Source organism: Balaenoptera physalus, assembly GCF_965194825.1.
Source record: "Balaenoptera physalus genome assembly, chromosome: 1".
NCBI classification, from domain to species: Eukaryota; Metazoa; Chordata; class Mammalia; order Artiodactyla; family Balaenopteridae; genus Balaenoptera; species Balaenoptera physalus.
The window spans coordinates 60,918,491-60,941,306 of NC_138882.1; the positions used below are offsets into that span (position 1 = coordinate 60,918,491).

Below are 22,816 nucleotides of genomic sequence, written 5' to 3' on the forward strand. Positions count from 1 at the left end.
TTTTAAGAAACTGAAAAATTGTTTTCCAAAGTGGCTTCACAATTTTACGCTCCCATCAGAAATGTATGAGGAATCCAATTTCTCCATATCCTCACTGAAACTTGTTAATGTTCATCTTTTTCTTTTAATCATACCCATCTTAGTGCATGTGAAGTGATATCTCATCGCTGTTTTGATTTGCATTTCCCTAATAGTTAATGACACCGAGCATCTTTTCATGTGCTTATTGGTAATTTGTATATATTCACTGGAGAAATATCTATTCAAATCCTTTGCCCATTTTTAAATTGGGTTATTTGTCTTTTTATTAAGTTATAAGAGTTCCTTACATATTCTGGATACTAGTCCTTTATCAGATACATGCTTTGCAAAAAAAAAAGTCTCCCATTCTCTGGGTTATCTTTTCATGTTCTTAGTAGTGTCCTTCGAAGCACAATAGTTTTTAATTTTGATGAAGTCCAAGTTATCTTTTTTTTGGTCACTTGTACTTCCAGTGTCATAGCTAAGAAACCACTGCCAAATCTAAAGTCATCAAGATCTACACTTGTGTTTTGCTCTAAAACTCTAAGAGTTTTATTGTTTTAGCTTTTGCATTTAGGTCTTCAATACATTTTTAGTTAGTTTTTGTATATGGTTTGAGATAGCATTCCAAATTCTTTTGCATGTGGGTATCCTGTTGCCCCAGCACCATTTGTTAAAAAGGCTACTCTTCCCACCCTGCACTGAATTGTCTTGGCATTCTTGTCAGAAATCAATTGACCATAAATGTAATAGTTTATTCCCAGACCCTCAATTCTATTCCATTGATCTATATGTCTATCCTTATGCCAGTACTATACTGTTTTGATTACTGCAGTTTTGTAGTAAGTTCTAGAATTGGAAAGTGTGGGTCCTCCAACTTTGTTGTTTTTGTTTTTGTTCTTCCAAGATTATAATACCATTCTTATAAAGGGGTCCATATGAAAAAGGCAAAGAAATGTGAAACACATGGTAAATGTGTGTAGGGCATGAATCACAGTTCAGTCAAAGCACAACAGATAACCTGGAGAAGCTGGGCCATTCAGGGCCTTTTATGCCATGCCAAGAAGCTTAAATTTTATGCTATTGGCATTAAGAGCTGAAAAGTTTTCACCAAGATAGTGACACCATTTAATTTTAATTTCATATCAATCATGCCATGGCTGTGTGGAAGTTAGATTGAAGGGTTACAGACGGGGAAGGCATTAAGTATATTGCTATAGTCCAGAAGATGAATGATGATAACTTGAACTCAGTAAACGGTTGTAGTAATTAAGCATCACTGGTAGTAGGAATTAAGCATACATAGGTGATTAACTTCAGAAGTACTTAGAAAGTAAATTAAGCTGTTTGGAGATCATCAGTGACCTTGGCAAGGGCAGTTTCAGTGTACTGATGGGAAATGAAGACACATTTCTTTCCTTATCCACAGCTGCAGAAATAATAGGAGCTGTGAAAGTAGTGATTAGTAGCTCCCAAATCTGGCTGCTTATCAGGAGCACCAGAAGAGCTTTTGGAAAAACACTGATTACTCTGGTTTAACCCCAGACCCACTGAGTCAGTCTCCATGAGTGGAGCCCAGGAACCCATATTTTGACAAGTTCCTCAGGTAAATCATACACACACATATCTATATACTTGCTTTGGGAAATGTTGAGATGGACCATTCTTTCACGTATTAATTATTCCTTGTAATTCAAATCTACTTGGTTCCTGGGTTCAGAGAACAAGAGTTCAGAGAGTAAAAGTTGGAAAGATAGTGAGAGAAGGAAAGAGCTAAGCTAACACAGCTGAAGAGGGCAGACGTTAAAACAGGAGAATCATAAGTAGATTTATATCATTAAAAAAATGGAAGGGAATTACATCTAATATCTTATAATAACCTATAATGGAATATAACCTGAAAAAAAAGAATCACTATGCTGTACACCTGAAACTAATGCAACACTGTAAATCAATTATACTTTAATTAAAAATTTTTTTAAATAAGTAAAAATTGTAGAGAAGTACAGGTGAGAGAAAGGATAACTCAGAAACTAAGGCACATGGGCTACAAGTATTAGTTTATCAAGCTAAGAGCATTAGTTCAAACACAGTCAATATTATCTCATAAGTGTCAAATAGAAGTATTTCTAAAAGCCATGATCTTTATGCCCAGTACCAACCCATCTTAAGTCGGGTCAACAGTTTTCTTAGTGAAAATTCAATAAAAATTAAGTACATAAAACAGAATTGTGCAAGATACTATATTATACTGGGAATACCAGTAGGAGTTTGCAGTCTGCCTCAGGGACCACAAACTACAATAAGTCAGTCAGAAACCTTGAAGAGCTAAACAGCATGAAACTAAACTTAGGGAACCATCCCTAAGTCATCAAGAGGTCAGAAAAGGCTGCAATCTGTGACTTTTGGCCCCATCTCAACTTATCAAATTCTTATACTCTCCTGCTCATCTCAAACCCTACCTCTTTGATGAAATCATTCCTGGACTCTCCAAAGAGATGTGATACTTTCCTTTAAGCATTCAGACCACTCTGTACCTCTAAAGACACCCAAATTCTATCTAAACTTCCATTTCCAATAATAATCATAAACACATAACTGTTGTTATGTGATAGCAAGAATCTTCAAAGTCAAGAACCTTCAGAGGCTCCACCTGCCTCCCTTCTACACCATGCCCAGAAGCCAGTCAGTCTTTAATCCCCAGCCTCTATCCTTCTGGTGATGGAATACTTACTGCTTCACAGGCAATTCATTCCATTTCTTAACTGTTCTGTTGAGCAGTCTCCCTTACGTTAAGTTTAAATCCGCCTGCCTATAACTTTCACCCATTTGTTCTAATTCAGTCTTCCAGGGACATACAGTCAATCTCCAATTAACAGCTCCTCAGATATTTAGAGACATCATCCTGACCCAGCCAACTACTTTCTAACAAATGCCTTGCATAAAAATTGTTAGCCTGGTTACCCTGATAACAACAGCATGGTGCATATCAATCCTGTACCCTTCTGGGTCACCAAGTTCTTTGAAGGAGCTGCTATACACATAGAGCCTCACACAGTTTCTGGCATGGAGTGGACTCTCAAAATATGACTGTAAATGACTCAGTGAGAGAACAAATCCACCTGCTATTAGAATTTTCAAACGTATTCTTTCACAATTGGTTTAATCATCTACCTACAACCAAACAAGTTTATTAAACTCTCTCTGCCCTCAAAAATCAAATAAATGTAATATAAAGAAAATATAAACTCAGAAGTAATTTGTCAGATATGCAGGTTAAACGAAACATCTTAATAAATAAGAAACCTCAGTGAGAGAAAGACAATTTTTACTATTTCTACTATACGCACTCTTGAAATGTCTGAGTTTTTATCACATATACATATTCCTTTTTCAATTAAAAGACAGTAAAAAAAAAAAAGACAGTCAATTTAACAAAATAAAAATATTAAAATTATCTTCATTTTAACTCACCTAGAGAAATAGTATAGTATAGTGTGAATTTTGCCTTCCATAATACATCCTACCACTGAAATATACAGTAATTAAATAAATGACTAGAGGTAACATTAATCTAGTCCAGAGGCATTCAACAATTCTGAGGACAACCATAGTAAGAAATACATTTTATATTGCAGCATGGTACACATATACAAATATACAACTAATACAAAAGATTCACCATACAGTGCTTATCATCACTGCCTGGAAGGTACTCTGATACTTTTTTAAGGCTGTTGCAACCCACTAAATTGATATCACATCCCACTAGTAGGTCACACCCACAGTTTGAAAACCTCGGATCCAGTCCAACATCCACCCCATCCTCAACCAATTTATTGATGAAGAACGTATGCTTCAGCTTGGATAAATGTATAGAATCACGTAGTTAGTTCATTCATTTAGATCCTGCTATATGCCAGCATTGTGTTATGGAAAATGACCAATGAAACACAGCTCCTGACTTCATGGAAGCTGCAAACACTTGGACAGAGAGACAAGGCAACCAACTGTACAGTAAGATCCCTGTGCAGTGAAGTATGAACGAGGACCACTGAAGAGGGGCTCTAAATCAGACAGGGAGAGCTGCGGAAGACCAGTGGGTGACAGTAAAGACCAAACTAATCCTAGCTCTCCTTGCTTTCTGCCATGTTGCCTCAGCTTATCTGCGGTATTTCTTTAACAAACATCCAGGGGACACCTACCCTGGGTGTAAATCAAATCCACCTCAAACTAGATAACTCACAAATACTCCTAACTCCCTCAGCAGTAAGATTCCACTGTGTTCTTTCTTCAAATCTTTTCTCCTCCTTTAAATATATGAAAAGAATGGACCTCAGTTTTATTAACTATGTAACAGAAACAGACACACATACACACAAAGCTCTAAGCCTCCTCTGGATAACCCAAAGCTATTCTTACACAAAGCTTCTGAGGCATACCTAGCAACACAAAGATAATGTAATACCAAATGGAATCAGTTAACTAGCTCAGAGCTAAAATTGGAGGTTAACAGTTGTGGAAATGTCAATCAAGTCAGGATATGAAACTTTCCATTTAAAACAGAGTCACTGGGGGACTTCCCTGGTGGTGCAGTGGTTAAGAATCTGCCTGCCATTGCAGGGGACACAGGTTCGATCCCTGGTCTGGGAAGATCCCACATGCCACGGAGCAACTAAGCCCGTGAGCCATTTAAAAAAAAAAAAGAGGGCTTCCCTGGTTGCGCAGTGGTTGAGAATCCGCCTGCTAATGCAGGGTACACGGGTTCGAGCCCTGGTCTGGGAAGATCCTACATGCTGCGGAGCAACTGGTCCCGTGAGCCACAACTACTGAGCCTGCGCCTCTGGAGCCTGTGCCCCGCAACGGGAGGGGACGCGATAGTGAGAGGCCCGCGCGCCGCGATGAAGAGTGGCCCCCGCTTGCCGCAACTAGAGAAAGCCCTCGCACGAAACAAAGACCCAACACAGCTAAAAATAAATAAATAAATAAATAAAAAATAAATTTTAAAAAGTAGCTATAAAGTCATATTTCAATTGATTCTCAAACACTGCGAATCCTGCTGTTAATCATCTTACTGAAGTCCAATTATATTTGCCATTTATAAAAAAAAAAAAAAGAAAGAAAAAAAGAAAATAGAGTCACTGGGTATTAGTTCAACACCTACTGCAAGAATTTTGATACTTCTCTAAGGTCTAATAGCACCAGCCACTATTATTTTTCTGTCTTACCTCCTGATCCCTTGTCTGTAGATCATTTCTGTTCCTTGGCCTTAGCTCATATTCTTGCTAAGTCATCCTGCTTCTCCAATCAGACTCTCTCAGTTGTTTTTCCCACTTCTACTTCCATCTTTGCCTACAACTTCATCTAACATTTCCAAAAGATAAAGATATGCTAAGAATGGTTTATTCCATATCACAGAATCAAATACTTTGCTTAAAATTCATTCTCTAGGAGAACATATGAAAATAATTTCAGCAAAATTCATTTTAATTCTATTATCTCTATGTTATTAATTCTACTATGTTCATTATCTCTGGTATTTGCCATTTAAACCCTAGCATGTCACTTAACTTCTAGTTCAATCTTCCACATTTCTAAATTGAAGTTAATAAAACATGCCTTTACTATGCTCTCAGGGATATTGTTAGGATTAATAAAAGAATAAATGAAAAGTACTTTGGAACTCTTGGGAGGGAAGAGTATACAAACGGGATTTATGTTGTATATATCTGTTTAAAGAAAAAAAAAAATACCCTCGGGTGATGCAAAATGTGGGGAATGCTTTCTTTTAAAAAGGTCCAAATATACTTTAAGTTAGTCTGATCTAAAAGTTAGTATTTTGATGCAGCTGTGATTTTTCCCACATGCACAAAAAAGAATTTGCAAATACACATTACTATCTATTCTCTCTTAAATTTGCTTTTGTTTCAGAAAATGCCCAGTCTAGATAAAAAACTTAAACTAATAGCTATCATTTATTGATTGCATTATCACAGACCAGGCACATTACACACTACTATCTATCCTGTCTCCTAAATTTACTGTTATTTTTAAAATAGTTAGAAAACATCCATTCTAGATAAAAGACTAAAGCTAATAACCATTAAATGGGTTCTGGTAGCAATTCCAACATGGGGAGGTGGTTTTCCACACCGACAATAAGCAGTACTCTGGACACCAGCCGGGTATACTACAATTCAACTCAATTCTGACACTATCTACCTGGAGAAAGCATCAGATTTCACAGGTTGACAGCTCAGTTCCACAAGACCGCCCTCTCCTGCAACTTCAGGCACCAATCACAAGCCCTGGTTGTTAGCTGTGTTTCTAACCCACCAGCTACAGATTGGATGTTCCCATGACCTCCTCCTTGATTCAGTCAACTTGCTAGAGCAGTTCAGAGAACTCAGAGAAGCATTTTACTTATTATACTACTGGTTTATTATAAAAAGATATATATAAATCACGAACAGCCATATGGAAGAGGCATACAGGACAAGGTACGGGGAAAGGGTGAGGAGCTTCCATGCCTTCTCCAGGTACACCACTCTCCCCAAATCTCCACGTGTTTGCCAACCCAGAAGCTCTCTGAACCCTGTTCTTTTGGGGTTTTTTATGGAGGCTTCATTACAGTTATGATTGATTAAATCATTAGCCACTGGCAACTGATTCAACTTGAAGCCCCTCTCCCCTCCCTAGAGGTTGGGGGTGAGGCATGAGACAAAGTTCCAACCCTCTAATCATGTGGTTGGTTCCACTGGCAACCGGCCCTTATCCTTGGGTGCTTTCCAAAAGTCACCTCATTAACCTAACAAAAGACACCTTTATCACCTTCAACACTTAGGAAATTCCAAGGGTTTTCGGAGCTGTGAGCCAGGAACTGTGAATGAAGACCAAATATATTTGAGAATTATATTGATATTTTGGTCATGTGAATGACAAAATATATATTTTTCTTATAAATCACAGTATCACAGCAATCATTTATTAAATGCTTCTTATGGACCATACACTTTACATCATCTTACTTGGAACTCACACGCACATAAAACAATGAAGTCTGTATTATTGTCCCTATAATGCAAATGAGGAAATTAAGTCCCAGTGAAGTTCAATGCCTCGCTGAGGAGCCATGTGTGTATCCAGTATAGAGTCAGCGGTGGGACGGACACAGCTATCAGCAAAGCCGGCACTCTATCACCAGAATATGATGACTCCTTTTCAAATACTGGTTTTTTGAAGATCTAAGAAAACAAATATCTTAAGTAAGATTAGGTACCCATCAAATTACTTATTTAAATGAATTAGTCTTTTCAATTTCAAGCCAGGGAAATGATAGACAATAAGGTCCTTCAGAAGCCCTACTAAATTCTAATAGGTATGTATGTGTTATTCCCGGGGATATCATGACCTTGAAGCTCTGGGAAATGAAAATAAGACACTGTCACAAAGAAGCACTGAGACACACACACTTTAAACTCCTGGAAATAGAGAATCTTCAGCAGGGATGTTAGAAGAAAAACAAAATCTAAAGCAATCCTGTATCATTCATAAAATTCATGGACCAAATAAGTCATCCTTTTCCTCAACAATTATCTTACCTTTCTTATTAACATTAAGAATTTAACGCAACATTAATACTTGTTGAAACTGTTAAAATAATTTCTATGACATTGATGGGCCTCACCCAAAGAATACAAACACAAAGAATATGAAACAGCAAACTGAAAGGTAAGGATTTGCTACCCAAATATATATCTTATTTATTATTTTTTTAGAGCATGCTCACTTGTTTTGTTTTTTATAAATTTATTTATTTATTTTTATTTTTGGCTGCGTTGGGTCTTCGTTGCTGCACATGGGCTTTCTCTAGTTGCGGTGAGCGGGGGCTACTCTTTGTTGCAGTGCATGGGCTTCTCATTGTGGTGGCTTCTCTTGTTGCAGAGCACAGGCTCTAGGCATGCGGGCTTCAGTAGTTGTGGCACACGGGCTCAGCAGTTGTGGCTCACGGGCTCTAGAGCACAGGCTCAGTAGCTGTGGCACACAGGCCTAGTTGCTCCATGGCATGTGGGATCTTCCCGGACCAGGGCTCAAACCCGTGTCCCCTGCATTGGCAGGCAGATTCTTAGCCACTGTGCCACCAGGGAAGCCCCAAATGTATATTTTAATTTACAAAAAATCTCACCCATTTCTTTAAATAGTAACCTTTCCATTTATATTACTTATTCATACACAACTTTTCAGAAGCTTTCCTCGGTTTAAGCAAGGTCAATCAGTGACCAACCCAGGCACAACTTTCTAGATATGCCCACCTGGTGTGAAAATATTAATATTGTGTGAAAACATCCACTATTTCATGTAGTCTTTTCCTGGGCCCATCTGTTTCCTAAAAGTTACAATTTACTCTAGAATATATTATCTCAGCCAAATTACCTGGTCTAAGCCTGAGAAAAATCCTGTTCCCTGTCTCTTTACCCTATTGTGTATGGGGGGGGGGCGGGAATCATTGCTGGTCCACCATCAAGAAAAGTAATGGAGGGGAGTATCAAGGAGGAGGAAAGAGTGGTCCAATGGAAGGGAATGGGAAAAGGAGGTGGCGAGGATGAGAGGGAGGTACTTTAAAACAATAAGAGGAGGAAGAGAAAATGATGAACTGCCATGGGGCTCCCAGTTCTGAACACCAAGTTCCAAACTCAACTGTGATTCTATTTCTGACCTTGGGCAAATCTCTTGTTTCTCTGCATCCTAATGCAGCTCCAAGAAGTGACAAAAATTAAACCAGGAGAAAGTTTCTTACAGAACCTAGTGAAAAGCCAGTCCTCACTACTGATTTAAAAAAGCTAAGCCAGCTATGACCAAAAAAAACCCCAAATTGCCAACCTGGTATTAATAAACCTTCTAATTTTCTGGAACAGTGTTTAATGCAATAATACAAATCATTTAGTGTCAACCTTCCCTTTGCCTTTACCCTCCTCTCTTTCTAAATACATTCTATTCTCAGGTTTGCCTTTAGAACAATTTCCCTGACATTTTGTCTTCCACTTACTCCACTACTTTAACTAAATGCCTTATTCTTAAAGAATAGAATTCCATCTCCCTTAAGTATTAGTGCCTTAAAGATCCTTAGTGAGTCTGATCTATCCCACCTATCTCAATGCATCCAGTTATATTTTTAATCTCTCCAACCTCTTTTCTTTCCTGCTACTCTTCTCTCAGGCCCTCTCCAACATACAGTGTCTCTTTGTGATTAAGTGACAGTCTAAATTCAATGCCTTGTTGTCAAGTCAGACACTGAGACACAGATCACCAACTCCCTGCTTTGACATCGATACTTCAGTACATGCAGCCTTGAGCTAAAATGATACCGGCTGCCAAATGACACCAAAATCTCAAATACTGTCTACTTTCCACTATATCACAATTCATTTTCAGAATTGTAGTTTTTCAGAGTTGTTTTCTTTTTCACAAAAATAAAGTGACATAGTATAAATTATTTTGTCCCATTTAGTTTGCATTATACCCAACTGCATTCATTTTACAAACTCTTTGAAAGTTGTGGTCTCATAGCTTATGCTGTCAGTACTCTTTTTATATATACATCAGCTCCTATACATTTATACTTCCTTCTACATTCTTACCCAGTATACTTAGAACTCAGTAATACATGCTCATTGACTTTCCTTGCCCACATTTCTCAAGAGTATCAACAGGAGTCATATCCAAGGCTAAATCCCAGCTTGGCACTTGCTAGCCATGTGACCTTGTACAAATTACTTGTCTCTCTAACCCTGAGTTTCCTCCCTTATTAACATGGGGATGTGAAAACAAGCTACAGAAGACACAGAATGTGTATAACAGAATCTATGCCTGCAACCAAGTAAGGCGAAGCAAATATTGGCCTCCTTCTTCCTTCCACTTTATAAAAATGTGTTTACTATAACATAATCCTTTAGAATTTTTAAATGAATGCTGAGTGTAAGAAAAAGCAAAGCAGACTTAGAGATGGGCAAAACTTTGGCCATATAGAAAATAAATTGAATTGTTCTATACAGTACATTAGCTCAGAGTTCTCTTGACTTGGCTCTGGTGGAAGAGGAAAAAAATCATCTATTTCTTTTAGCTGCTTGCAGTCTTCTCTTAAAATTAATCATAATAAGTAAAACAGCATAATTTAACTGTACTTATTAGCCCTAGCACCAAGTACTTACTACCCAAGACAAACACTAATATACTAAATATATGTCCCATTGGTAAAGAACCCAATAGCCTACCTTCTAGAATAGCTAACTACTAAGTTTCCATTCCTCCAAAGTTTTGGATGATGCCTGCCCAACTTCATTCTTAAAGAAGTTAATGGAGTGCATTTTTTTGATATCTGTTAATCATAAGTAAATTTCAAAACACAGATATCCTATGAGGTCCAGTTCACCTAGGTATATTGCTTCTAACGAATTATTAATAATTAAGTTGATTGTTATAATTAAATCCTACCAATTGAATTTGTGATAACCTAAAAGTATATTACATAATGTGAATTCAGCAAAAATATCTTTGTAATTTCAGGTTTTAGCAATTCATTGTTGGATGAAACAAAGTTTATGTTTCTGACACTTCAGTTAAATAGACCCTTGAGAACCATGAAGTATGATTTTCAACAATTATCACATTTTAATTGTTAGCACCCATTTATCTAATAATCTTAATACTTGGAAGTCATTTGTTGAAAAATATTCACTAATTCAGATGCTTGCATATTTTTAAAAATCTTTTCCCTCAATACAAACCTATTTCTGAATTAAGAAGTTTACTAATATGCATGCTCTGTGCCTAATCTTATTTGCAATTAGAGAACTCTTACCTCCTCAATTTTTAATACTCTCTTGAAATCAGTCAAAGGATTTAAGAATAAATTAGTATCCATCTAAGACATATAAATGACTTTGGATTTTTGAAAAATTATCTGGTCACGTCCATTCAACAATAGCATCAAATGGCTCACTTTTAAGGTTCTCCTGCGAAACAACTCTAATTTGATAATCAACATACCCATCTTCAGAAACCTCACAACTAAATAAATAAACCTTATATGACATTTCCACATTGAAATGTACTCCCTTCAACATAGTTACTTTATCCTTTATTTGACCCCATTAGTCAAAAAACCTATTCTACTTGTGCAAAATTGAAAGTCTATTTACTATTTAGGCTAGAAGAAAATAATGTGAATCCTCTGCCTATATAATAAGCATTGAAGAACTAATGTTTCTAACAAGTATGTCATTAAAAAACATTTACACCTTAGCAACTAGTACAGTTCTCACTTAACACCTCTATAAACAAGTTATATTCCCTATCAACACACACTTAAATAAATAACCCAGTTATATCCTAGAGCTCCCTTCAAGAATGTCTAATATAGTAAAGAAAAAAACTTATCTTTTAACTAATGTTGCTTCTGCCTAAGGGGTTGCCTCAAATCCTCCGTGAAATGAGGCAAGATAGACATACATAAATAAATATGAATGAAATTATTAACATAGCGGTTTCTTATTATTTTAGGTGGTGATTTTAAGTGTGATCAAAGAAAGAAGTTAAAAGTATTTATCAGAGGAACTGGTAAATCTCAATATGGAGGGGGTTCAATACAGCACAGAGGTTTTAGAGCACAAGTATAGAGCCCAGATACCTCAAGGTGAATCCTAGCTCCACTGTTTTTATGTTAAATTTGCCTTCAGCAAGTTACTCAAAGTCTCTAAATCTCAATTTCCTCTTCTATAAAACAGAACTCTTAAGAGTACCCTCCTCTTCAGGGGTTTATGAGAATTCAATAAGATTTTCCATGTAAAAGCATCTAGAATAGTACCTGATGCATAACAAGTACTCCATAATGTTGACCATTATCATCATCAACATCTCACTGCACTGTTAAAAAAATAAAGGGGGGGGTGGTGTAAAAGTAGTTGAATAAATTCTTCTGTACACAAACCAGACCAATGGGCAGACCCCAAGCCATCTAGTGAACCCCTATATTCAGACCATGAGTCTCAGCTTCTATTCATTAGACCTTAAGCTGCCTCTCACTGAGAGCATTATATCTCATCTGAACACCCAAAAGAACAATCTGGTTACTCACACTATATTACACTAATATGTAAATTCATCACTTCAGCAAGAAAAATCACAAACAAGTAGTTCATTCATGATTCATTTTATTCATAATAATCTCAAACTTGTCACCCCCAAAATTGGATTTTAGAGCTACAGTTAAATGAAGTAACACATTCACATCCAACTTCACTCAGTGGTGTCAAAAAAATCAATATAAACAAACAAACTGAGAGGAGAAGAGATGTTTAGTCCACTAAACATGGAATGTTAAATATTAAGGAGAAAATGCATCATTATTTTGAAGACCAGCTTAAATGATGAGCAAATGCTTAATTTACACAAGTAATGACCCCTTATTTTATGACTGCGTTCAATAACTGCACAGAGGTCAGAGTCTTAAAATGAAAACAGCTACATGTAAAAGAGGAACGTTTCATTCTTAAAGAAAAGAACCTTATCTTTATTGGAAAACTTCTGGATAATAAAAAGATAAAAGGTTATAGTAGAATATGAGTAGTTTTTTCCACCTAGGATGAATCTCCTAACAAATTAGAGAACTCCTTTTTCCCTAAGGTTGGTTTATAATTAGAAATTAGATTCCTCAATAATTCAATGACCAAAACCTTTATTAAAGTCAAATGACCTTTTTAATTAATTTTCTCCTAATATATAAGCTCTGCTGGCAGGTGTCATCTCTACAGATAATAAAGCATTGCTATATTTACTAAATGAGTTTTTCCCCTTATGTCCATCCTTTTCTTTGACTTGACATTCTTACAGTAATTAATTATTGGTAAAGCTTTAAAAAGTATAATAAATTACTAATGTATTCTGGTAAATGACGTCCCTATTTTTCATTCTATCATAAAAAATGTTCAAGCTACAATATTTTACTCTTCCAGATTTTTTAAAATTCTCATTTGAAAAGAGGATAGCTAGTGAGGAAAAATGTTTACAATTTTATTACAGCATTAATGAATATATTCAGGATTTGCAAATCTGAAGAACAGAATTAAGATACATGCATAAAATTGACATTAGCTTCAAAAGCTCTTGCCACAAAAAGTGCATTTATAAAACAGACTCATTCAATTAAATATACGAAAGATGCATAAAATATGGCCACTGCATTTGAATTACTTACAATTTTAATCTTTAAGTATTTGTTTAAAAAACAAAAGTAGCTAAATGACAAGTAAGGCATCCTGTTAAATGCTCGGGAGTTTGAAAACCCAAAAATACGTTGTCATCAAACCTCACCTTCCCTATAGATACTTTAAATTTAGTGAATTTCATTGGCAATAAATCAAAGAGAGTAAAACCCTTAAGTATGTGGCTGTTCTGTGTACATGTTTTAAATCACATATTCATCCATCACTTCACCATAAGTCTATGATGACGTAGGCAAAATGCTTTACCATCACTATTCTCATCACTCAAATTAATGATAAAACCAAGCAAAGTGATTAAGTGACTTAGTCAAAGATACCAGCCAACTGTCAGCAATTTTACTTTTTTTAGTTAGGTTTCTTAGCTTTCTAGTTCAACAGGAAAAACAAAAAACAAAAAAACCCCTAAGAGTATCATCTGAGAGAAAAGAATATACACTTTATGGATACAAGCATTCCCAAAGGAGATATGGGAATATCTAAATTTTACACATCACCAAACACTAACAAAAAGAGAAGAAAAAAACAAAAAACAGGAACTTCCTGAATCCCAAATAAAAAGAGTAAAGTACAATCTCTGTATTGTACCCTCTCTGGCCCACTCTCTCGGCCGTTGTACATTTCTACCTGGTTTACTGCTAGGAAACAGATTTCAGCTTTCATAATGCTTTCTAATGGGCTTTTTTTCTTAGCAAATGTCTACACTTCTCAGGCAAGGCCGTTAAGGTAACTTAATCTCTCATGAATTGCTCAATGGAAAAAATGCTGATTCCCAATTTAAAAATTAATTCTTTAGCTTTTTCTGAATTAAAAGTAACTACGAAACCCGTAACTATAATTTAGATTCAGCGTGTTAACTTGAAGGCTGGCAGGACAAATAAAAGCTTAGGGAACCGAAGATGATGGTGGGGGAGGGGGCGCAGAGAGAGTGCGAGAAAGATGCTCATCCCTTCCGAGATGATGCGGGAATGACATGGCACCTGGACAACACAAGTCCACGTCCACCCCCCCCCCCTCAGAGTCTGTGCCTCGGTTTCTCTGACATATGCCTGGATCTGTGAATAGGCGCACACGCGAACACACCACCTTTTATTCTTCGACTTCTAGAGAGGAGAATGGTGGGGAAGCGTCGCGGGTTAAAGCCTCACCACAACAAACGATTTCTTTCTCCTCGCACCCCGCCTCCCCTGCTAGGGGCAGGCGACGACTGTCTCGAACAGTAGACAGCTGACAGGAGCCGAGAATCAGGGCGAGAAGGAAAGCATCTCCAAGGGGGGGGGGGAGGGGCGGGGAAATAAACCCCACAGCCTTGCCGAGAGCCTCCGGGATGCTGACTAGAAAAGGAGGAGGATATTGAGCTGGGAAAACAGAGAGGGGGACTGCGAAGCTCCCGGGCGCGCGACGCACCCAGGCTGCCCGGGGCTGGCGCACATCGGGCGGGGGAAGTCGATGCCGGGGCGGACCCCCTCCCCCGACTCCCAGACCGGAGGACCAGGAGGAAATGGCTTTGTATAGCAGGATGAAAGGCAGACAGGGGGGCCGCCAGGCGGGGAGGGACAGAGGATGCCCGGAGCCGGGACGACCCCGCCCGCCTCACAGACACCTCCGCTCTTCCCTGCGTTCCGCCGCAGACCCTGGTCCAGCCTCGCGCTCCCGCCATCCACGGTCGAACGGCCCGGAGTGGGGTCGCCCCCACCCCCACCGCCCCACCCCCGCGCCCTGCACGCTCACCTGCCCACGAAGTTCTCGAGCACCGAGCTCTTGCCGGCGCTCTGGCCGCCCACCACGGCGATCTGCGGCAGCTCCAGCAGACAGCTCTGTCCCAACGAGGAGAAGGCGTCCTGCAGACGGTTCACCAGAGGGATCAGCTCCTCCATCTCCCGGTTCCCCATTGTGCCTGCGCCGCCGGCTGCCCGCTAGACCCTGCTAGTCTCTGCGACCTGGCGGGGAGCCGGGGCCGCGCAGCCCTCGCCGCCGCTGCCGCGCTCAGTTCAGTCAGCCGGGTCCAGTCAGACGTCGGATCCCGCCACCGTTCGGCCTCTAGTGCGCTCCTGACAGCAACGGCCCCAAAGCGCGCCTGCGCAGGCGAGCGGGGGCGTGGCCTGGCCCTGCGACCGCCCCGCCCGCGGCGCTCTGGGCGTCTGCTTTGCCCTAGTATTCCCAGCCTGACATCCCAGAGCGGCGCGCACGCACTGCCTCCCAGCTGCGGCCAGATGCCACCGCCTCTGTCGTCTGATTTCAAGGCTCAGGAGCAGAGTTACAGCACTTGGTCAGGGAATGGCATAAAATCAGCAGCAGCCGGCGGCACTGTTCCCTTTCAGTGGCTACAAAGCCAAAGTCCAGTGGAAAGCCCTACCGCCGGTAAGAAGTCAGCACTGTCGCCAGCGGCAGCACCTCGGCTGCCTCCACCAGTGCACCGCCTCCAGAGTGCACCTCCCAGAAGGAAATCTCTCGTTCTCACGCCCCACTCCAGAACCCTGGCTCTTCCTGGGGTAGCCGGCCTTTTGGAGTCTAAATTCTTCAATCTGACATCCATTCCAGGCCTTGCGTAGTCTGACCCTGCTTAATCGTTCAACTTTAACGGCTTGGTCCTCCCGGCCTCATCTAAGGAAAGGTGGAGTCCGTCGTGCTTACCCCGCACCACTCCTCCTCTTCAGTCTACCAAGCTCATTCTGTCCTTTGCGACCCCTCATGCCATTTCTCCTCCTAATCTCCTTCTACAGGCTCTATCAATAACCATGCACCCTGCACCCACTCTCAAGTTTAGCGAACTGAGAAGAGACTGTACGTTGGGTCCCGTGCCTTGTGATGGCGACACAAAGGATAAATGCACGCTTCCCTTAGCCCTAGAGGGGTCCCCTTTTCAAATACTGATACTCCTCAGGATTTAATTCATGGACCTTTTAGTCTGCCTGAGGACTTCCCATGGCTTTAACTACACGTAATGGCTAGGGACTACAGAATCTAAATAACTAGCCCACCTCTCTCTTCTGGGCCTTAGACTGTATTCCCGTTGGTCCTAGACCTACCTCACTGTCTGAATTAATTTATCCTCACTTCTGACTTAATTTATTCAAATCTGAACTCATCTTTTCTAGTCTCAACGCTTAATGCTATAAATTTCCCTCTAACCATAAAAATACTTGTATAAAAATGTCCATTATAACCAAAAAACCAAGAACCCAAATGTCCATCAAAAGGTGAATGAATAAACAGGTGTGATATATGCATTCGGTGATAGATTCTCAGCAACAAAGAGGAGTGGATTCTGATACAGCGACAACTTAGTTGAATCTCAGATGCATCATGTTGAATGAAAGAAGCCAAAGTACGTATTGTATGATTCCACTTATGTGAAGTTCTGGAACAGGCAAAACTATTCTACAGTGACAGAAGTCAGAGCAGTGGTTCCCTTTGAGGGGTGGGGATTGACTGCTAGAGGCATGAGAGACTTGTGGAGGTGATGGGAATGTTCTATATCTTGATTTGAGTGTGAGTATACATTTACCAAAACTCATCAAACTAAACATTTAAGATCTGTGCATTTCACTGTAAATTATACTTCAACTTTAAAAAAAAAAAAGAAGAAGAAGAGAAAGACAAAACAGAACATATCATCTTCTCCAAGGTAAGTGGGATGTCTGCTCAACAGACAGCAATGTCTGCTTTTTCTAAGAATCACTCCTCCATCTACCATATGGTTGAAGCCAGAGCAGTCATGACAATAAAATGGCATTAGGGCAACTAACTGTGCCGTGGCCACAGCCTCATGCACCAGGGGAACACTGACTCAAGCTGTATCAATCAGAGCCCTTTCCAAGTACTACAGAATTCAGAGAGAGAAAGAGAGAACTATGGAACTATGGTTAGTAATGTTTTCATCTACAGAAGGGAGATGCAAAAGATGCTGGTCTTCAGAGAGAGAAAAATTAAAAAATACAGAAAGAGAGGAGCAGAGAGAAGTCCTAAGATACTTGTGTCCTCATTCTAGTTAATTTCTGAGGCTCAGCTACAAAGAGTCCCACCCAGTCCCAAGTCCCAGTCCAGAATCTGGAAGTCATTCTAACTCCCTTTCTCTCTTTCTCCCTCATCCCCTACCTCAAGCTGGTTCCCAAATCATGCCCTTTCTACCTCCCTGGAACCCACCTCCTCCTCCTCATTTTTGCTGTCAGTGCCTCATTTTTACTGTGACTGGTTGAACAGCCACCTTCTATGCTTCCCATGTATAGGCACCCTGAATAGATCTTCACATTGCACTTGACACGTTGCATTGAGTCTCTAATTTACATCTTTCTCTTCCACTAACATAGTAGGCAGAATAATGCCCCCCCCAAATTATGTCCGCATTCTAATCCCTAGAACCTATGAACATCTTACCTGACATGGCAAATGAGACTTTACAGATGTGATTAAATTAAATAGCTTTGAATGGGGAGATTATGCTGGATTATCTGGATGGGCCCAGTTTAAGAAAAGAGAACCTTTACCAGCTATGTCAGAGGGAGACATGACTACAGAAGAGTAGTTACAGAGATGCAACTTTGCTGGCTTTGAAGATGGAGAAAGCGGGGACCACAAGCCAAGGAATGCAGCCTCAAGGAGCTGGAAAAGGCAGGAAACAGATAATCCTTATCCCCGAGAGCCTCCAAAAGGACCACAGCCCTGCCAACACCTTGGTTTTAGCCCAGTGAGACTAGTGTTGGACTTTTAACCAACAGAACTGTAAGATAATAAATTTGTGTTGTTTTGAACCACTATGTTTGTGGTAATTTGTTATAGCAGCCATAGAAAGCTAATACAACTAATGACAAGCTCCTTGAAGGCAAGATCCATCTTTGTGATTCTCAATGCCTAGCACAGTGCTCGGCACCTAAGACGACCACAGTCTATTGCAGACAGACATAAATTATTACAACACAATGTAATAAGTGTTCTAAGGGTGCGATGGACTGAACTGTCTGCTCAAAATCCATATGTTGAAGCCCTAACCCCCAGTGTAGCTGTATTTGGAGTAAAGAAGTAAGTAAAATTAAATAAGGTCATAAGAGTGGAGCCTTGATCCAATAGGATTAGTGTCCTTCTAAGAGGCGACACTAGAGAGCTTGCTCTCTTTCTCTTTCTGCCACGTGAGGACACAGTGAGAAGACAGCCATCTACAAGCCAGGAAGAGGATCCTCACCAGGAACTGAATCAGTCAGCACCTTAATCTTGGACTTCCAACCTCCAGAATTTTGAGAAAATAAATTTCTGTTGTTTAAGCCACCCAGCCTATGGTATGGCAGCCCAAGCTAAGACACAGGGTTTGTTTAAAGGAACACGAGATGGAAATCTGAGAGTAACAGTTCTGTCTGGAGAGGGTCATGGAAGTTTCAGAGAAGAGGTGACTCTTGAGGTGAGCCTGAATGAGTCTGTCCTGCACTCGGCTATGTGCTGTGAGGAATATAAAAGATTCAGAAGCACTCATCCTTGCCTCGAGTATCCTGCACTCCACTCTAGGAGACAGTGCTACCATGCATTAGAGAATGTATCATCCTTAGATAAATTTGAATTTCATGTGCACTGAAGCAATGCCTGTCATCTCGATTCTCTAGAACTTAGGAAAAGTCAGTCCCACCCACCTCCTTCAAGAAATCATCCTGAACTAGTCTTGTTAATTGCTTTCCTTCTTTACTTCCCATTTCCAGAATCAATCCTACAGTAACATGGAATCAAGACAAATTAAACACACAGAGACACACTCGACACCATTTGCTCATAAATTACTTTGGATAAAACAACTAACAAGGGAAAACTTGAAAGCAAAAAGCAGGGGGAAAATTTTGACAGGAAGACAACCTACACCTTTGAGAGTGAATGCAAAGCTGAAAAGGGGAGCCTCGTCAGGCACCCCAGCTTCCTGACTGTATCACACGATCATCTCAGCCCTATTTCAACACCAGTAATTAATGCCAACTCTTGCTCTCTAACTATTACACTTGTTTCCACACCATCTTCCTAGCAAGGCAGAAGATTGCAAAGGTTAACAGCCTTTTTTAGGCGTGGCTCTCTAGCTAAGAAATTAGAACTTTTTATAAACACTTCAGAGTTCTTCTATTTAAATGAATGTTTTCCTTCAGGGTCATTTTGAGAAGCAACAAACTTACTGCAATACCTCCACACTTCATACAATATCAGAGGAACTCCTTTGAAATTGATGAACCTTACCCCAAAGTTCAAACTCAGTCACACATCGTTGTAGATGAACAGAATGTTATCCACATTGATCTCCTACCTCATTCATAGGACTTAGCACCAAATAACTTTTGGCTAATTTTAAGAATATATATCTATATACACAGGTATACACATATTATATGGATAGTTAGATTTTTTTTTTTAAATATGCTACAGGCTTGAAGGAAAGCTCTAAGAGAGGAGTTAGAAAATTTTGAAGTGGTAAAAACATCCCTAGAAAAATGTTTAACCTCTCAAAGAACAGCACATACTTGAATATATGAATTCAAGAATTCATTTTTTTAAAACCAGTCAGATTACTGCAAAGTCATATTCCATATATTTCTCACAGTGCCTAGCTTGGTGGTCAATAAATATTTATGAAGCAGAACTGAATAAAAACTTAAGCAATGAGACTTTCCTGGTGGTCCAGTGGTTAAGACTTTGCCTTCCAGTACAGGGGGTGCGGGTTCGATCCCCCGTCAGGGAGCTAAGATCCCACATGCCTTAGGGGCCAAAGAACCAAAACATAAAACAGAAGCAATATTGTAACAAATTCAATACAAATTTTTTTTTAAATGGTCCACATCAAAAAATCTTTAAAAAAAACTTAAGCATTTGTCATGTTGTCCATTGTAAGCATCACTGCATAAACAATATTCTTACTCTGTGTACTATTTAAGACCTATTCAAGGCCTTCAGTTCTTTCTCTAAAGGTTATCTCGTGGATAGATTCTAGATCTTACTGCAAATCATCTTGTCTGTGGGCATCGTTTGAATTCTGTAAACCCTGTGAACATCCAATATAGATATACAGACTTTCAATACTGTAGCCATTGTAGTTGACACTTATGCCTCTCAGGGCTTCTCTCCTTTAGTCTGGGGAGGGGGGAGGGTGGTGGTGAGAGGGCAAAGACTCCCAGTTTTATTGTCCATATTTTCCATCAGCTGTCATCAAGAAGCAGAATAACTCTGGAAGCACCACTCTGTATGACTTCGGTCAATTTGAGATCCGACAGATGGAAACTCACCAGTAGTCTCATGGAAGCATGGATAAATCTACACTCATGCAGAGCAGAAATAACAGTAGGCAACTGTAAAGTATTAAGAGAGAAGGGTTAAGGAGAACTCTCTATATCGCTTAAGTCTGATTTAGCAGCCAATTTGTGCTTCTTTCTATCAAGTAGGTATAACTGTGTTCTCCTGTAAACATAATCCATATATACTAAAGTTAGATATCACATAGGACTCCTTTTAAAGGTGAAGGTCCCTCTAATGCTTCTTAATTCTCATTTATTGAATTGTAAATCTCTCTCCGTATATATATGTATATATACACACACACATATGTATATATATAGAATTATAATAAAATAATATCTATTTGGTAAGCTATAAATGGCCATTTAAAATGTTTATGAAGACTTTTTAATGACACAAAGAAATGCTAAGAATGAAATATTGAATTTAAAGAGCAGGGTACAAACTTTTATATAAAGTATTACCATATCTACATAAAAGGCCATGTCTAAGAAAAAGAACTGGAAAGAAATATACCCAGAAATTTAATGTTATTCCCTATGAGAAAGTATGGGGGAAAAATTACTGTCCTTTTCCTTATATTTCTCAAATTTTCTACAATGAGCATGTATTACTCTTACAATTTAAAAAGATGAATAGGGACTTCCCTGGCGGCCCAGTGGTTAAGAATCCGCCTGCCAATGCAGGGAACACGGGTTCGATCCCTGGTCCAGGGTGCCGAGGAGCAACTCAGCCCATGCGCCACAACTACTGAGCCTGTGCTCTAGAGCCCGAGAGGCACAACTACTGACGCCCAAGCGCCTACAGCCCGTGCTCCACAAGAAGAGAAGCCACCTCAATGAGAAGCCTCTGCACCGCGAGGAAGAGTAGCCCCCGCTCACCACAACTAGAGAAAGCCCGCGCACAGCAACGAAGACCCAACGCAGCCAAAAGTAAATTTTAAAAATGTTAAGAAGAGTTAAAAAAATTAAAAGTTGAATAAATGCCATTTGATTGACCCGTAATTGGTTTACATACACACCAGCTTATCAAAGACAAAAGTGTTGCATAATGTAAGGTTAAAAGACCTTTGCAAATAGAAGCAGGAGAGTCCTCAAGCTTCCCTATCCCCAAAACTTTGCCACTCAATGGCAGTGGATAACTAGCTAACTATAACTAAGATTTTTAACTGGGAAATATTTCTGTCTGATTTAAACAGCAAAAATGTGAGATGCCCAGGCCACCATGATCACATGGACTATCATTAGCCAAGAGTTCATTCAGTACACAAAACGGCAGACTATTCACAGCTGTAGGAAAGTAGTTACATGTACTGAATTTTGTTTACTTAAAGCATAGGCCATAATCTATGGAATCAACAAGCCAGACATAGAATATTACATCTTATATGAATACATTTATATGACATTCTAGACAATCTGCATTGACAGAAGGCAGTCTGGAGCTGAGGATGGGGATGGGGGACTAGGGCACATGGAAACTATGTCTTGACTGTGGTGGTAGTTATGTAGTTGTATATGTTTGTCAATACTCATTAAACTGTACACTTAATATTATACTGCAATAAAAATAAATGGCCTCTGGCATTTATGCAATGGTAATACATGAAAATGGTAATACAAAGTATGATAGTCTCAGTCTGGGGATAACCTAAGTAATAGTCAGCCACAATCCAAAATAAAAATATACCTAATCCCTTCCCCAAGAAGCTTATAATGACTCTACAATTCTGCCAATGTAGAGTTATTCTTATGGGATCTCTGAGTATTATGTTAATGGGAAAACATCACTTGGAAAAGAGAAAAAATTACCTTAAGCCATTATCAACTATCTCTTAGAAAAGATTACATTACAGCAGTGCCAGCTTAGAAAGGGGGGTCTGGGACTGGGGCAAGGGGACAAGAATGGGGAGGACCTCATACACACACCACAGTGAGAGTGCCCTAAGACAGCTTTGCCTGTTTCACCAGGTCTCCTCTCTTTTATTTTACAGAAGTATAAACCTCAGAAAAGTACATCCATGATCATACACTTGACACCCAACTGAACCCCCTCCCTCCTGGACCTTTTGCCAAAGACGGTGGTTATGAATAACACTGAGAGCTTTTGTTACTGCTTTATAGCCTCAAACCATTTTCACATCAGTTATTTCATTAGATCAACACAGCTACCTTTGAAGTAATAACTAACAGTCAGATAGCAACACCATTCCCTCTTCCATCAAGGAAACAGAAATTGGAGAGATTAGGTGGCTTGGCCAATGC

General features: G+C 39.5%; 1 protein-coding gene and 1 long non-coding RNA gene across 7 annotated transcripts in view; one reads left to right on the forward strand and one right to left on the reverse strand.

Moving 5' to 3' along the window:
• DNM3 (dynamin 3) overlaps positions 1–15,369 on the reverse strand; it is a 578,846-nt gene extending 563,477 nt beyond the window's left edge. For 3 of the 6 annotated variants that reach the window (XM_082437591.1, XM_082437590.1, XM_082437592.1), the window contains exon 1: positions 15,030–15,368. In XM_082437591.1, coding sequence (XP_082293717.1) covers positions 15,030–15,190 — 161 coding nt within the window. In that variant the 5' untranslated portion in view covers positions 15,191–15,368. Of the gene's footprint in view, positions 1–15,029 lie in introns of all 6 variants that reach the window. The other 3 variants (XM_082437588.1, XM_082437589.1, XM_082437593.1) reach the window with 2 other exon arrangements.
• The window catches only part of LOC309649558, a 434,139-nt gene that overhangs the window by 387,738 nt on the left and 23,585 nt on the right, over positions 1–22,816 (forward strand). The gene's annotated exons all lie outside the window — the stretch shown is intronic.